At 55.9% G+C, this 14,442-nt stretch overlaps 1 protein-coding gene across 1 annotated transcript in view; it reads left to right on the top strand.

Annotated features, from left to right (window-relative positions):
* Window positions 1-8,244: 8,244 nt before the first annotated feature.
* Window positions 8,245-14,442, top strand: part of MN1 (MN1 proto-oncogene, transcriptional regulator) — a 34,311-nt gene continuing 28,113 nt past the window's right edge. Inside the window, exon 1 of the mRNA XM_064726827.1 lies at window positions 8,245-11,826. Coding sequence (XP_064582897.1) covers window positions 8,394-11,826 — 3,433 coding nt within the window. The 5' untranslated portion in view covers window positions 8,245-8,393. The remainder of the gene's footprint in view (window positions 11,827-14,442) is intronic.

Below are 14,442 nucleotides of genomic sequence, written 5' to 3'. Positions count from 1 at the left end.
CTTATCTCAGGCACTCACATTTTGCTCCTGAGCTGGCGTTTTTGGGGTCCCAAAGGCTGGGTTTGGTTTGGGATTTCAGGCTGAGCAGCACCTGGAACCTTGGCACTGCTGAGCTGGGCTGGCAGAGGTGGGACTGGGCATGAGGAGGGGCTGCAGGCTGGGAAGTGCCTCCCATGGGCTGAGGGGCTCCTGGGTGTCCCTCCCTGGGGTCCCATTCCTGGGCTGGCTCTGGGGCAGGGCTCTGCCTGCTCAGCTTGTGCAATCGCCTGCTGCAAAGCTTGTACAGCTCCTTTGCTAAATGCAGAATTGAATTCTGTCTTTACTACCAGCTTGTTTAGCTTCCAGATGGTGAGCCAACAGGAAGCAGTGGAAGTGTAACGTAGTTTTGATGTAATGGATATGTAAACGTGATAGTTACTCACTGCAATAGACTGCTGGGAACCACATTCCAGCAGTAACCTTTGAAATCCATCACTTGGCTGTGCACAAGTGTGATCTAAAGGAGACTTGTAAGGAATTTGCTTTTTTTCTGAAGGATTTTTAATCACTGAAGAGAAAGGAGAATGATTTCTGTCTTTTACCTTTACATGTAGACTGAGAAATGTCAGGGAAAAAAAATCTGCTGAGATTTTTGGGTCTTTTGGGATTTTCCACCCTCAGGTCTTTCTAAATCCTCTCTGAGCAATCTGAAAATGTCCTGTAAGACAATTTACTCTGCATTTCCAAGCCTCAGTTGATGCAGCCATGTTTAGGAGCTACATCATGTCCTTGAAATGCAGTGCTATGATATTACGGCAAAATCTGAAGCACGAGGCTGTTGCTGTGGTTTTTATTCAGTTCGTACAATTCAAGAGTCTTCTCCGTTGAATTCTGTCTTGATAAAGTCATTGGGAAAAGCTTCTCTTTGAAGTTTTGTAACTTTTAATGAAAGACTTTCTACTTGCTTGAATTTATATGAAAAATTAATTTTAATCAAGAGCATATAATTGTCGGGAAGCAGAGATTATCCAGAGTGATGGCTGCAGACATTTCATTCCTGGGAGCCTCCTCTCCTCCTTGTTGCCTGCTGTGGGCAGAGTTCAGTGTGCAAACCCTACCACAGAGTTCTGGCATGCACAGTAGTTATAAAGATTATGATGATAATGTGTCAAGCCCAGGTTTTGGAGGCAGATTTTCAGTTGCTTCCACCTGAGGCATCACCTGCATGAGGACCTTTAATGAGAGTTAAGTGAAATCCTTAATGTGCTGCTGTCCCTGTCTCCTCAGCAGAGGCTGTTTAGGTCCCAGCCCCTGGCAGCAGAGCCAGGAGGGTGCCTGGTGTGAGGGGAGGAGATTTCTTTGCAGTGAACCTGAAGAAAGTCTGGAGCTATTTCTGCCACTGCCCTGTGCTGTTTTTTGCTGGTATGCTGGTACTTATCCTGATACTTGTAGTAATTTTGTTCTGGTACTCTTTCCCCACTTTTGCTATTTAATGCTGTATTTTTTAAAAACCTCTCAGCAGGCACCAGCACAGCCCCAGATGTGCTGCTGTCACCCTTTAGGGACAATAGCTGCTGTCCATGCTTCAGAGCAGCCTTGGATTTCTTATTGCTATAAGCACAGGAAGCCCTAATTTATTTTTAAAACGTTATTCCTAAGGTTGGAGACATGTTTCTTTCCTGAACCCCATCTACCTTTATTATTTAATTTTTATATCTAAAATTACATGGCTTTCTGGTTTAGAATTGCATATCCAAGACACACAAGAAATTTGAGATATTTCTTGAACCTGAACTATAGAGCTTCTCCAATCCCAGCTAAAAATCTTGATATGCTTCTTTACCAAATTTCTGTTTCATAAGCTTGGCTTTAGCACCCTCTAGAACAACACCTAATGCTGTTGCTCCTTTTGCACAAGGCTCTGTCTCCCTTGTTTCCCACACAGTCCAAGGTAAATTAATGGAATGTGATTATCAGGACTCCTGAAAACCCAGTAGTCACTGTCTAAACTATACCATAAAAAGAACTGAGCTACACCAACAGGGGAAGTCCCTGAAAAAGGCTGGGAGCAAAATGACCATAATTGAAATCTGAAAGCAGCAACTTCATAAAGAAGTAAGCGAAGAGGCGGCTCTTTGTAAATGATGATCTAAAAAGTGTTCTGGGTTGCGAGACCTCATTTCAAATGTATTCATTAAATAATATTTGAATCATTTAACAGTTTGAACTCTACTGCACTGCTAATATCTTCAGGGGATTTTTTTTCTTCAGTAACAAAGGTGCCTTTGTTCCCGCTCAGTGCTCGGGCTGCGCCTTGGATATTAGTTGGAAACCTGATCACCCAACATCACTCCGAGGCTGCGAGTACAATGTGAGTCGTCTGCAACCCGGATTAAATCAGGCCCTTTGTACGGATGCTGAGGGGCCGTGGTGGTGGAGGAGCGATGGTTGTGGGCAGCAGGAGATCGTTAACCCTTTGTGCCTCTGGCGGGGACAGGGAGGTTTGGGCGACGCTGTCAGCGAGGGCCAGGGGCAGCTGTGAGGAGCAGCCAATAGTGCTGGATAATTCCTGCTGGAAAGCAAATCATTCTTTATGCAGGGCAGGTGAATTCATGCTGCTGGACTGGGTGCTCGCTGCCTTGGGATGCCTCTTCCCTACAGAATGTGGGCAGGAGCACTTGATTTAAATTTGGAAGAGTCAGGACTGTGAGCCAAGGCTGACCAGTGGCTGAGGAACGCACGTTGTGCTTTTAGACCTTATGAAGTAACACGATAAATAACAAACACAGGAGCAGCTTTATTTGCCTGCTGGTTTGAGTTCTGGGCCCTGTGGACTCGAGCATCCCTGTGACCCCGGGATGTGCAGTGTGTTCTCCAGCAGAGCCAGGAGATCAGGGGCTGAAGGCAGAGAGCCTTGGAGCCAGCGTGTCCCCAGCGCTGATGGAATGGGAGGGATGGCAGCGGTCACAGGGCACCAAGGAATGCAGGGGATGCTCAGACACACAGCCCTGGGGGAGGCTCTCCAGGATGAGCCAGCCTGGTCCCCAGGGGTGGGGTGACCTCCTGAGATCCAGTGACTTCCAAACCCACACCAGTGGCCTCGCTGTGCCCTGCACTGTCCGGGCAGGATGGGACCATGGCGTGTGACATCCCAGGGGATGGATGGCAGGATGGAGAGGAACCACCAACGCAAGTGCTCTCCTGAAGCTCATACTTAGGGGAAATCAAGTCATCAGGACTTTATAAAACACCCTCTGGCTCTCTCCTTCCACAGTTTATAAGATGATGAAAAATGAATTAACTTTGGTGGTTTTCTGGCATCACCCACAGTGAGCCAGACTTTCCAGATGCTCAAAGATTGTTCTTGCTCCACTACACTTGTATAAATTCCCACCTGGTTCAAGTTTAGGAAAACAGCAGAACAAAGTTGGTCACACAAACTCCCACCATAAAACACTGAGGAGAGTTAAACATGGTTATCCATACAGAGAGGTGCCATTTTGTTATTTATGTTTCACTGAGCTATTTTAGGAAACATAAAACTTTTACTTTTCCTGTAGTCAAACTAATTCACTACTTCTATTTCTGTTGTGCTATATATAAATATATAAAAATAAATAAATATATATATTTAAATATATAGATAGATATAAAATAATTTCTTTTTTTAATATCCCCTTCCCAATACCTGATCCTACATGTGTGTTTTAGGGATGGGAATTTGAAGGTGAAAAATAAAAGCCCAAGCAATGAACTGTGCTATGGGCAGGAAAAATTGCTTTAGGTTTTCCTCTGTTTTTACTAATGCACACTCTCAATGTTGTGTGATTTTAGCACTATCCTGTTTTTCAGTCATCCAAATTTTATGTTCAATCAAAATATATTTTTGGTATTCATTATATGTACACCAAAGTGCCTCATGTGCTGCAAAAGTTTTCACCAAAATGGGATAAAGGGCACCCAATATACTAAATTGGTAAAAAAAAAAAAAAAAAAAAAAAAAAAAAAAAAAAAAAAAAAGCTGTTTCCAGCAATGAAAATGGAAAACTCTACTGATATTGTGAAAATATCATGATCCACCTGAGGAACCTGTAAACCCAAACAGGAAAGATACAGAGCTTAAGGTTGCAGCCATGTAAAGGAACTAAAACCAATTGAACCAACCTTGCAGAAGAACCAAACAGGAAAATCCCTATGAAGGGCTAAGTTCTAAAATTGCAGTTTACCCCTATGGAAAATGACTGAGATGGTGGTAGTCCCTTAACTCTGTTTATTCAGTTATGCATTTTTAAAAATGGGAAGCAGTAAAGTGTCTGAAGGGATTTGGTTCAGTCTTTTCAGAAACCACATTGTTGGTAAAACTAAGCATGAAATTTTTACACCGGCAAGGTGAACTTCCCAGGAACTGAATGCAAATCAGGTTTTGCAGATGAAATTGTCTTTAATCTCAATTACAAACCATGTCACCTCCAGACACTCGAGCAGGGAAGGACAAGGAGTGGCAGAGGTGGGATCACTGGCAATGCCTACATGTCTCTTTTGAGCTGGAGCCTCCCAGCTCAGCAGTGTGACCGTGCTGGCAGCAAATCCCTGTGAGGCACGATGTGCAGGGCAGCTCTGCCTGCTCTGGGCACAGCTGGGCCTTGGGACCTGCCCTGAACAGAGCTCTTCCATACCCAAAACCCCTTCTGTTCTCAGGAGCTTGAGCAGATGCACACAGACAGACAGACAGACACCTCCCCTGTGGAGTGATGCCCTCCCTCGGGAGCTGGCTCTGCACTCACAAGCTCATCTAATGATTTTCCACATTTGCCTCCTGCATCCATCCCACCAGCACTTTCGCTGTAGTTTGAGAGACAGGAGATACAATAGTTTCCCTAAACTGTTCCTGGCAGAAATGGTGAAAACTTCCCTGAAAATGTCAGCTGCCAGATTTGGAGACCTGTCCTTCAAAATATTACAATTCCTTTCACGGAATATCCCTGCTAGGAAGGGAAATCCCTGCCAGGAGAAACCCATCAGCTCTTTTGTGAGGTGGCTGTTGGGAGCCTCAGCTCCAGGGACAGAGCCCGTCACGGGCTGTGTGACACGGAGCAGGCGTTGGTGGCAGCACAGGGGACAAGGGAGTGGCTGCAAATGAAGGACCTGGAGCTGCACTAAAGACAGGACACCTTTGGAGAGCTGGGAGTGCAAACATAACAGAGAAATGAGCTTGGGTTGGTTCCCTCCGTGTCAGGGTTTAAGAGGCTCTTGCTAAGGGCTGGCTGAGCTAAAGTGTCTTGAGCATATGGGCTTATTTTGTGCAGTTTCTGTGGTGGTTTCTTCGTTAGATTTTCAGTGGTAATGAGCCCACACAGTAGATTGCTGGAGGGAGAAAAAAATCATTCTGAATAGGTTTGCTGAATAATTATGAACTGAGCTGAACTCTTACATTTGCTTACTAATTGTATGGTCCGTGATGTTTTATGTATGATGCATTCATTTTGTTAAAAAGGAATTTTTTTCTTTTTTTTTGCTGAGCAGCAACTTTTCTAAGTGCAAGTTAAACTGCCACAGTGGAAAGAGCTGGATTTAAGTCTGATGAATTGATGTTGTTTGAATTATTTTTTTAAACATCAGTCCCACTATTTGGTTTTCAGAGCTTGCAATATGAAACCCGAAATTGTGCTATTGTCTGGAGAGTTGAAATAAATGAATCCCCTCAACTTTGGATTTGGCAGGCACAATTACTATTGTTAATTTAGAAAATAATCCCCAGCAGCTACAACTATTTAAATAATGCCTTTCCTTGCTTCCCCCAAGATGACCAAAACCCCAAGAATGAAAGTAAAAATATGTTTTATAAAATACACTTTTCATTGCTTGGTCTAATTGAGAGAGGGTTCCTTCCCCTTGGCTGGGGACTGTGGCCCTTTGTGACACGGGTGACCTGGCAGAGCTGGCTCCAGCCCAGGGCCACGCTGCCACCAGTGCTCCCAGTTCTGTGCTGGACCCCAGGAGCTGTGGGGCAGGTTGGCAGGCCCAGAGCACATCTCAGGTAAGAAATGGGCTGAGCCACCTTCCCACATGCACACCACGGGTGTCGCAGCTGGTGTCCGACCTTGCCATTCCAACAGCTCAGTTTTTACTGTCAGAATGCTTCGGCCGAGATTATTTCCATGTTTGCCATTATCCAGCTATAGACACCATGCGGCTCCCACCAAGGTCCACAGAAGGAGCGGTGCTGGGCGAGCTAGGCCAAGCCATGGCTGGGAATGAGATTTTTAGCAAGACTAACTTTCCCAGCGAGGCTGGGACGGCTCTGGAGGGAGCGGGGCCGAGCTGCTGGGGCAGGGCACGGACCTGAGGTGCGGGTGCAGCCCCGGGGCCGATGTCGCCGCTGGGTTAAGGCTGTTCTGTGCCCACGGCGAGGAGAGGCTCGGGAGGGAGCGGCGGCATCCCGGGGCGGTGGGCTGCCCGCCCAAGGCCCCCAGAAACGCGGCAGGACGGGCCGGGGAAGGGAGAGGCGGCGGCGCCGCTGCCCCAGGACGAATCCGGGCGGCCGCTCCCGGCGACTCCGCCCGACAAACCCCGCACCCGACCCTGCCCTGCCGCGGCCAGGAATGCTCGCGGGTCCCGGCCCGCCCCGTCCGGCCCCACTGCCCCTCGCCGGGGCGGAACGGGGGCACGGACCGTGGGCCGGAGCGGGGGCTCTACGACCGCCGTCGGGGCGAAGGGGGACAAGGGAACGAACCGGGGCACAGAGCGGGACCTCTCAGTGGCCTGGCGGGGGCACGGAGCGGGGCACAGAGCGGGGCCTCTCCGCTGGGCAAGGACACGGAGCAGGGCACGGAGCGGAGCTCTCCGCCTGGCGGGGGCACAGAGCGGGACCTCTCCGCCCGGCGGGGGTGCGGCGGGGCCCGGGCGGCCGCCAGGGGGCGCTGTGCCCGTTCGGAAGAGCCGCTCCGACGGCGCGCACGCAGGCGCAGAGGGAGAGCGACGGCGGCGGCGCTGGGGGAGCCCCGGGCGCGGGGCCGCCTCTGACCCGGAGCGGAGCCGGGGTGCGGGGCCCGGCCGGTCCGCACCGCTGACCCTACACAGGGACGCGGAGCAGGGGCCGGCGGCTTCGTCTCTCCCTCAGTTGCCGCCGTTCCCGTAGCGAGGAGCGAGACATCCCCTTGGTTCCTTTGTGCCGCGGTCGCGCCGCGCGTCCTGCGTTTTCCACCCCGGTGCCCGCCCCGCAGCTCGAGCCCCGCGCCCCCCTCTTCCCCCCCTTGTCACTTCGCTAAGTAATAATTTCCACGTCCAATTCCATTTCTTCGCCAGTTCTGAAATCTCCAGGCCATCAGCAAGGAGGATAGTTCACATGAAAACTAATTACACAAAATCAATATTTAATCACAGCGCAGCATCCTGATCCTGCAGAAAAAAATCCCGTTAAAACTCTCCTGCCATATACAAACAGTCTTCAGCCGCTTATTTATAGATCTCATTTTTTTTCGGTGGGAGCAATATTCATTACTATTTCTTTAAACTATCGACATGTGCATCCGCGAGCACCTGAAGCACCGTGTCCCGCCGGCGATCTGTGGGCCCCCGGGCCTGGTGGGTGTTTGTCCCTCCGGGGGAACAGGGTTGTGACTCCCCCCGCTGCCGCAGCGCCCGCTCCCCGCGAGGCTCCGTGCGGTGCCCGGCTCGGGGCGGGCCGGCGGGGCCGCTCCTGTTCCCCGGGCTCGGGGCTGCCGGGCGGCTTTCGCCCCGGTGGGCAGTGGCTCCCCACACCCGCCACTTGGTGCCGGCTCCAGTGCCCCCCGCCCCGCTTCAGGACCCCGCTCCGGGACCCCGCGGTACCGCGCACCTCCCGGTCCGCCCGCGCTCCGTGCGCCGCGGGAGCAGCAGCGGCGCCGCCGGGCACGGGGGGCGGTGCGGGGCGCGGTGCGGGCGGGGCACGGGGCCGGCGGCGGAGCCACCTTAACGGCAGCCCCGCCCCGGACCGCGGCGCTCATTGGCGCAGCCCCGATGGCTGAAATTCATCGCTGAAATGCAAAACTTGTTGCTGCTCCGCCAGCGCTGGGTGAGAGCGCGGCAGCGCGCGGGGAGCGCGGCGCAGCCCTCGCAGCGCCCGCCCGGCCCCGCGCCCCGGCCCCGCCGCCGCCGGAGCGCTGCGAGCCGCGGGAGCGCACGGCCGGCCGGCGATGCGGCGCGCAGCTCCCGGGCGCCGGAGCCTGTGAGCGGCGGCGCGCCGCCCCGTCGGCTCTCGGGCAGCAGCGAGCGGCGAGCGGCGGGGTGAGCGCGGGCGAGCGGCCGGTGCCGGCGGCGCGGCAGGATGTGAGCGGGGGCGGCCGAGTGGCGCGGAGCGGAGCAGCGGGGAGCGGCGGGCAGCGGGACGGCGGAGCGGCGCGGAGCAGCCATGCCCTGCTGAGGAGCCGCGCAGGATGTTCGGGCTGGAGCAGTTCGAGCCGCAGAACAGCGGCCGGAGCGGCGGGCAGGCGGAGCGGGGCTTCGGCCAGCCCGGACTGAGCATGAGCGCGCACTTCAAGGCGCCGGCCTTCCCCGGCGGCGGCCCGGCACCGGCGGACCCGGCCCTGGGAGCGCTGGGCGAGCCGCCCCTCCTGGGCATGAACATGAGCCTGGCCGGGGACGGCTACGGCTTCCCGGGCCGCGGCCCCGGCGAGCTGCACGGCGGCGGCATGCAGCCGCCCGTTCACGGCTTCTTCGGCGGACAGCAGCCGCACGGCGGCCCCGGCGGCGCCCCCCACCCACACCAGCACCCCCCGCACTTCGGCGGCGGCTTCGGGCCCGACCCCGGCGCCTCCTGCGTGCACGGCGGGCGCCTTTTGGGCTACAGCGGTGCGCTGGGCGGGCAGACGGCTTTCGCCGACGGCTACGAGCACATGGCCGAGGGCCAGAGCGGCGAGGGCTTCGGGCAGCAGCGCCCCGGGACCTTGCCCGATTTCCAGCACCACGGCGCCGGCGCCGCCAGCCACGCCGTGCCGGCGCCCTGCCTGCCCCTCGACCAGTCCCCCAACCGCGCTGCCTCCTTCCACGGGCTGCCGGCGGCCGGCTCCTCCGAGCCCCACGGCCTGGAGCCGCGGCGGCTGCCGGCGCAGGGCGGCGTGGACTCGCTGGAATACAATTACCCTGGCGACGGCCCTGCCAGCCACTTCGAGCTGCCCGTCTTCTCCCCGTCGGAGCCGGAGGGGCAGCTGCCGCACTACGGCGGCGGGCGGCAGGTGCCGGCGGGCGGCAGCTTCGCGGGGGCGCCCGCCCTGCCCCGGGCGCCGGGCATGGCCGTGGCCAAGGCGCACCCGCCTCAGCAGCACGGTGTTTTCTTCGAGCGCTTCGGGGGGGCGCGGAAGATGTCGGCCAGTCTGGAGCCGGGGGCCAACGCCAGGCACCCGCTGATGCAGCAGCAGCAGCAGCCGCCACCACCACCGCAAGCACCGCAGCAGCCGCCGGGCTTGCTGGCCAGACAGAACTCCTGCCCGCCAGCCATCCCTAGGCAACAGCAAACAGAAGCCAACGCTCCCAACTCCAACCTGCAGGACAATGGGCCCATAATGCAGAACCAGCATGCACAGTTTGAATACCCTATTCACAGACTGGAGAACAGGAATATGCATCCCTACACCGACCCCGTGTTTAATATGCAGCACCCTCCTCCGCAACAGCCACCAAATCAAAGACTGCAGCACTTCGATGCCCCCTACGTGAGCGTCGCCAAGAGGCCGCGGTTTGACTTCCCCAACACTCCTGGCGTCGAGCGCTGTGCCTCCTGGGGCGGCGGCATGCACGGCCCGGCCATGGAGAGTCACCTTTCCCCGACGGCCTACCCTGGCCTGCCGGGCGAGTTCACCCCGCCGGCACCTGAGGCCTTTGGGGGCCCGTTGCCACACGGCGGCCCTGAGCACCCGGCACTGGCGCAGCGCCAGAACGCGGCCCTGGTGATGAAGCAGATGGCCTCGCGAAGCCAGCAGCGCCTGCGGCCGCCCAGTCTGCAGCAGCTGGGGCACCATGGTGAGGTGGGCGCACCCGGCAGCCTGCCCCCGCCAGCCTTCGAGCGGGAGGCTGGTGGCGGCCGCAGCTTCGATGCGCCGGCGCCGCACCTGGCCCCCGACAGCGCCTGGTTCGCAGGGCCACCGCCGCCCGGGGAGCTGCTGCCGAGGCGCTTGGCAGCGCCCGGGCTACCGGCCGAGGCAGCCCCCCATGAGCTAGGCCTGCAGCCGGGTGGCCCTGCCGTGCTCTTCCGGCCGGGTGCCAGCGGGCTGGGGCTGCAGGAGCCCTTGCGGATGGCAGGCGAGGGGCCAGCGCAGGCCCTGCCGTCGCCCGGCGTGCACCCGCCCTTCACACCCACAATGGGTGGCCTCTCGCAGCTGCAGTCACCAGGCAGCGGTGTGGCACTGCCCAGTGCCCCTGCCGAGCGCCGTGGCCCCGCCGACTTCGCCGCTCAGCCTGGCTTCCCCTTTGGGGCGACTGCGCGGCAGCCGGCGGCCCACGGGGCTGCACCTGCCCTCAGCGCCTCGCCAGGTGCCTACCCACCGCCCCCGCCCGAGTTTCCCCCGCCACCCCCACCGCGGCCCGCTGCCAGCAAGCTGGGTGCCCTTTCGCTGGGCTCCTTCAGCAAGGCGGCCAGCAAGGACAATGTCTTCGGGCAGAGCTGCCTGGCTGCCCTCTCCACTGCCTGCCAAAACATGATCGCGAGTCTGGGCGCTCCCAATCTCAACGTCACCTTCAACAAGAAGAGCCCGGCCGAGGCCAAGCGCAAGCTCAGCCAGGCCGAGCCTGACCCGCCACCTGCTGCCCCGGACTACTTCCCAGCGGGGCCGCCAGTAGGTGGGGGTGGCACGGGCAAGGCAGCGGGCGCTGCCCCGCTGATGCCTGCGGAGAGCAGCCTCTCGCCCGGCTACGCGCTGGAGCCGGTGCCCGGTGGCGAGGGGAAGGCGGGTGGCGGGCGGGGTCGGGGTCGCCGGAAACGGGACAGTGGGCACGTCAGCCCCGGCACGTTTTTTGAGAAGTTCTCAGCTGCCGAGGGCGGGGGAGCCGGTGTCAGCCCAGGGCAGCCGGCAGTGCCGGTGGCGGCGGGGGCCCCGCCGGGGGCTGCGGGCGCTGAGCGCGGTGGAGGCACCCCTCATGACAAGCCCCTGACCTCCCCATCCTGGGGCAAGGGCAGCGAACTGTTGCTGGCGGAGCAGCCCGACCTGATGTCCTCCCTGGACAGCGGCATCCAGAGCGTGACCAAGTCAGACGGCAGCTCCCCGCACGTGGACTTTCCCGACGAGGTCAGCACCAGCTACGGCAACGAGGACGAGGTGTCCTCCAGCTCCGACAATGCCACCTCCAAGCCCACCCGTAGCCCGCTGCTGGGTGGCTCGCCCAAGCTGCCCCGTGGGGAGCACGCACTTCTCAACGGACAGAAGCCCCTGGCCCTTGGCCTTCTCAGTACATCTACCTCGACCCCCGACAGCTATGGGCTCAGCACCACGGCGGGCGCTCACCCTGGCACGCCAAGCATGGAGCAGGTGCGGACCCCCACGAGCACCTCGGCCCAGGATGAGATCCACCCCCTGGAGATCCTGCAGGCACAGATCCAGCTCCAGCGGCAGCAGTTCAGCATCTCGGAAGACCAGCCCTTGGGGTTGAAGAGCAAGAAGGGGGAGTGTGCGGGGCAGAATGGGGACAGTGACCTGGGCAGCTGCTGCTCGGAGGGTGTCAAGGGCACCATGAGCACCATCGACCTGGACTCCCTGATGGCAGAGCACAACTCCACCTGGTACCTGCCTGGAGAGAAGGCCCTGATGGAGGGGCAGGAGGAGGACAAGCCCATGGCGCCCTGGGAGAAGCCCAAGCCCCCGAACCCCAGCAAAGAAGGTATCAGATGTCCCACAGGGGGGCTGGCACAGGGGTAGGGGTGGTTGTGGGCTGCTCAGGGAAGGGGACATGGTGAGGCTGCAGCTCTGGTACTCTGGGCACACACGTCCTGGGCTGGAGCTGCAGGATGCTGGGATGCTGGGTGGATCTAATGGGGGGAGCAGTGTCAGGGACAAAGTGCCTGCTGCCTGACTGGTCCAGGTGACAACTGCCCCATGGCATCTCTGCTGCCAGCCCTGTCCCCATCATGCCTCCTAGAGAACAGGCAGGTGGGGGTGTTGAGCAGAGGGGCTCCCAGTGAGCCTCACCTGAGCTCCTGGGCCTGGGGTGCTGCAGAAGGGAACTGCAGCCTGAGGTTCTGAGGAGGGGGCTCCTGCAGGGTCCCACCAGGCATGGGGTGCTGAGGAGGGGGCTCCTACAGAACCTGGTGCCAGCTTAACCTTCCAGCCACTTTCCCAAAACTGTGACTGAGGTTTTCCCTAACCACAAAAACAAGAATCTGCTGGTAGTTCTGCCCCTTCAGGTCCAGGTGCCCCCTGGTTGCAGTTGGAGCCCACAGCAGTGTGATACTGAACTGCACGGCTTGTAACAAATTATTTTGATTTAACTGAAAGGTAGTTTAAAATAAGGCTCTGGGTCTGTTAGTGTAAAACTTGCTTAGTTGACAGATGTTTAATTTTGACATTAGTTGTCATTTTTGATCCTTCCTTGTGTCCAGAGGGCATCATAATTCCCCAGGCTTAGGAAAAAATATTTTAACGGAAAACCCTCTATTATAAAAGCTGTTTAAGATAAGGATGATTATAGACTCAATTGCTTTCTATTTTATCTTATCAAATCCCTATTTTGCAACCTGCCTAGCTGTATGTGTGATTGTTACAATGGGTGCACATGCTGTACCTGCTATCTGAGGGCAGGCGGGTGGGTTTTGGTGTGCTGGAAATACATGTGTGCAGTTTACACAATATAAACTCATTATTTGTGCCTAGAAAAGGTGTTATTTTGGTACTGCAGGGTAGTTTGAAATTGTTTTCATTATCTCTGGTAGTAGAAACTGACTTTTTGCAGCCCTCCACATTTAGTAATTTTGCTAAGAAAGTTGCTGGTGAAATTAGAAGGGAGCTGGTTAGGAAACTGGGCTGTTTGCTAACCTGGTTCTGGTTGGCTTTGCAGCTTTGGCTTTCTGAAGCGTGAATCCTAGCCCCCTCGGTTTGTCTCTTTGTTCATGTTTAATGCCCAGCGCAGGAGACTCTCATTTCGAGCAGAGTGTTTAGCATGCACGGCAGACCCGAGGAAGCCCATCAGCATTCTCCATGCTTCACCCAGGCAAGGACATAAATTGGTTTGTTTGGGGCCCTTCTTTTCCATTTTTAAATGGAGTTGCACACAGCATCCTTCCTGGCCCCTTCTCTTTTATTGTTTCTTGTACACAACATCTAGATCTGACTGGATCAATAGCTAGTTAGCACAAATCACAGTTCCTGTTACTTCTGCCTTGGCAGGCTCAAGCACATCCATACGTTCTCTCACACCACACGCACCCCGTTACATGTGCACTTTCACACACACACACACAGATACACACATCTCACACCGTGCTGTGTTTAGAAATAGATTTTGAAATAATAACTTCTATAGATCTTCACTTCCTGGATGGAAAAAAAGAAATCCTGAGCAGTGATTTAAAAGAAATCCTGAGCAGCTATTTAATTCTGAACAGCACATTTATTAAAAGTGTAATTTTGTTAAAAATGATCTATATTTTGTGTGTGTGTGTGTCATATGGAGCGATGCTTCTGCAGCGTCTTTTAACAGCACTCCTCCAGTCACTTTGATCGCAGCTATTCTTAGTAACAGCTAGTGAAAGAAGTAATTGCTTTCTGGTCGCGATAACCACAATGTTGGTGTTAAAACAGTTCATCACTTGGAAGGAAAACCATTTAATCAGTGTTCCTATATAAGGATATGTTTTAGTATTTCAGAGGCTTAACATAAAATAGCAAACCAGTTCCACAACAATGCAGAGGCGCTCGGGTTGGTTCATGCTTTAGTCACTTGAGGGATTTGAATGGGCTGGTTCCTCGGATGAGGAAATTTATACAGACTCACAGAGAATTTACTTTAACTGTTGTTAGAGATGATAAAGATACAATGGGTGAGACAAAACAGGCTGTTCACCTCGGTCAGTAGAAATAATTAAACTTAACATTGCCATACCCCTGAGTGTGTGAAACTGTGTTTAAGAAAAGGCTTCCTTTAGTCATGGGCTGAGATTTGAAACCTTCTCTGTGGGCTGGGATTTGCACTGTGGTGTTTGTTCCAGCAGAAACCCAGTGTCCGGGTGGATGCGCAGGCTCCAGACAGCGCTCCTCCGAATTCAGGCAGCTCCTCTGCGTTCCGTGCTGGAAGGTGGGCACCGTTTTGGGGCTGGGCAGTGTTAGTGAGAGCAGCATCAGACCCAGGGTTCTCCCCAGTGCAGGCTTGTTGGGGCTTCTGATTTACACCTGCTGTGAGAGCGGTTGGGGATTTATTCTCAATGTGGCACTGCTGGGATTGGCACCGGCGGCTCCTCAGGTGCGGGGAGGTGGAGGAGGGGGAGGTGGGTGTTGGGGGCAG

Source organism: Zonotrichia leucophrys, chromosome 15 (genome assembly GCF_028769735.1).
Source record: "Zonotrichia leucophrys gambelii isolate GWCS_2022_RI chromosome 15, RI_Zleu_2.0, whole genome shotgun sequence".
NCBI lineage: Eukaryota > Metazoa > Chordata > Aves > Passeriformes > Passerellidae > Zonotrichia > Zonotrichia leucophrys.
The sequence above is the reverse complement of the archived record's forward strand: the minus strand, read 5'-3'. Positions and strand labels throughout refer to the sequence as shown.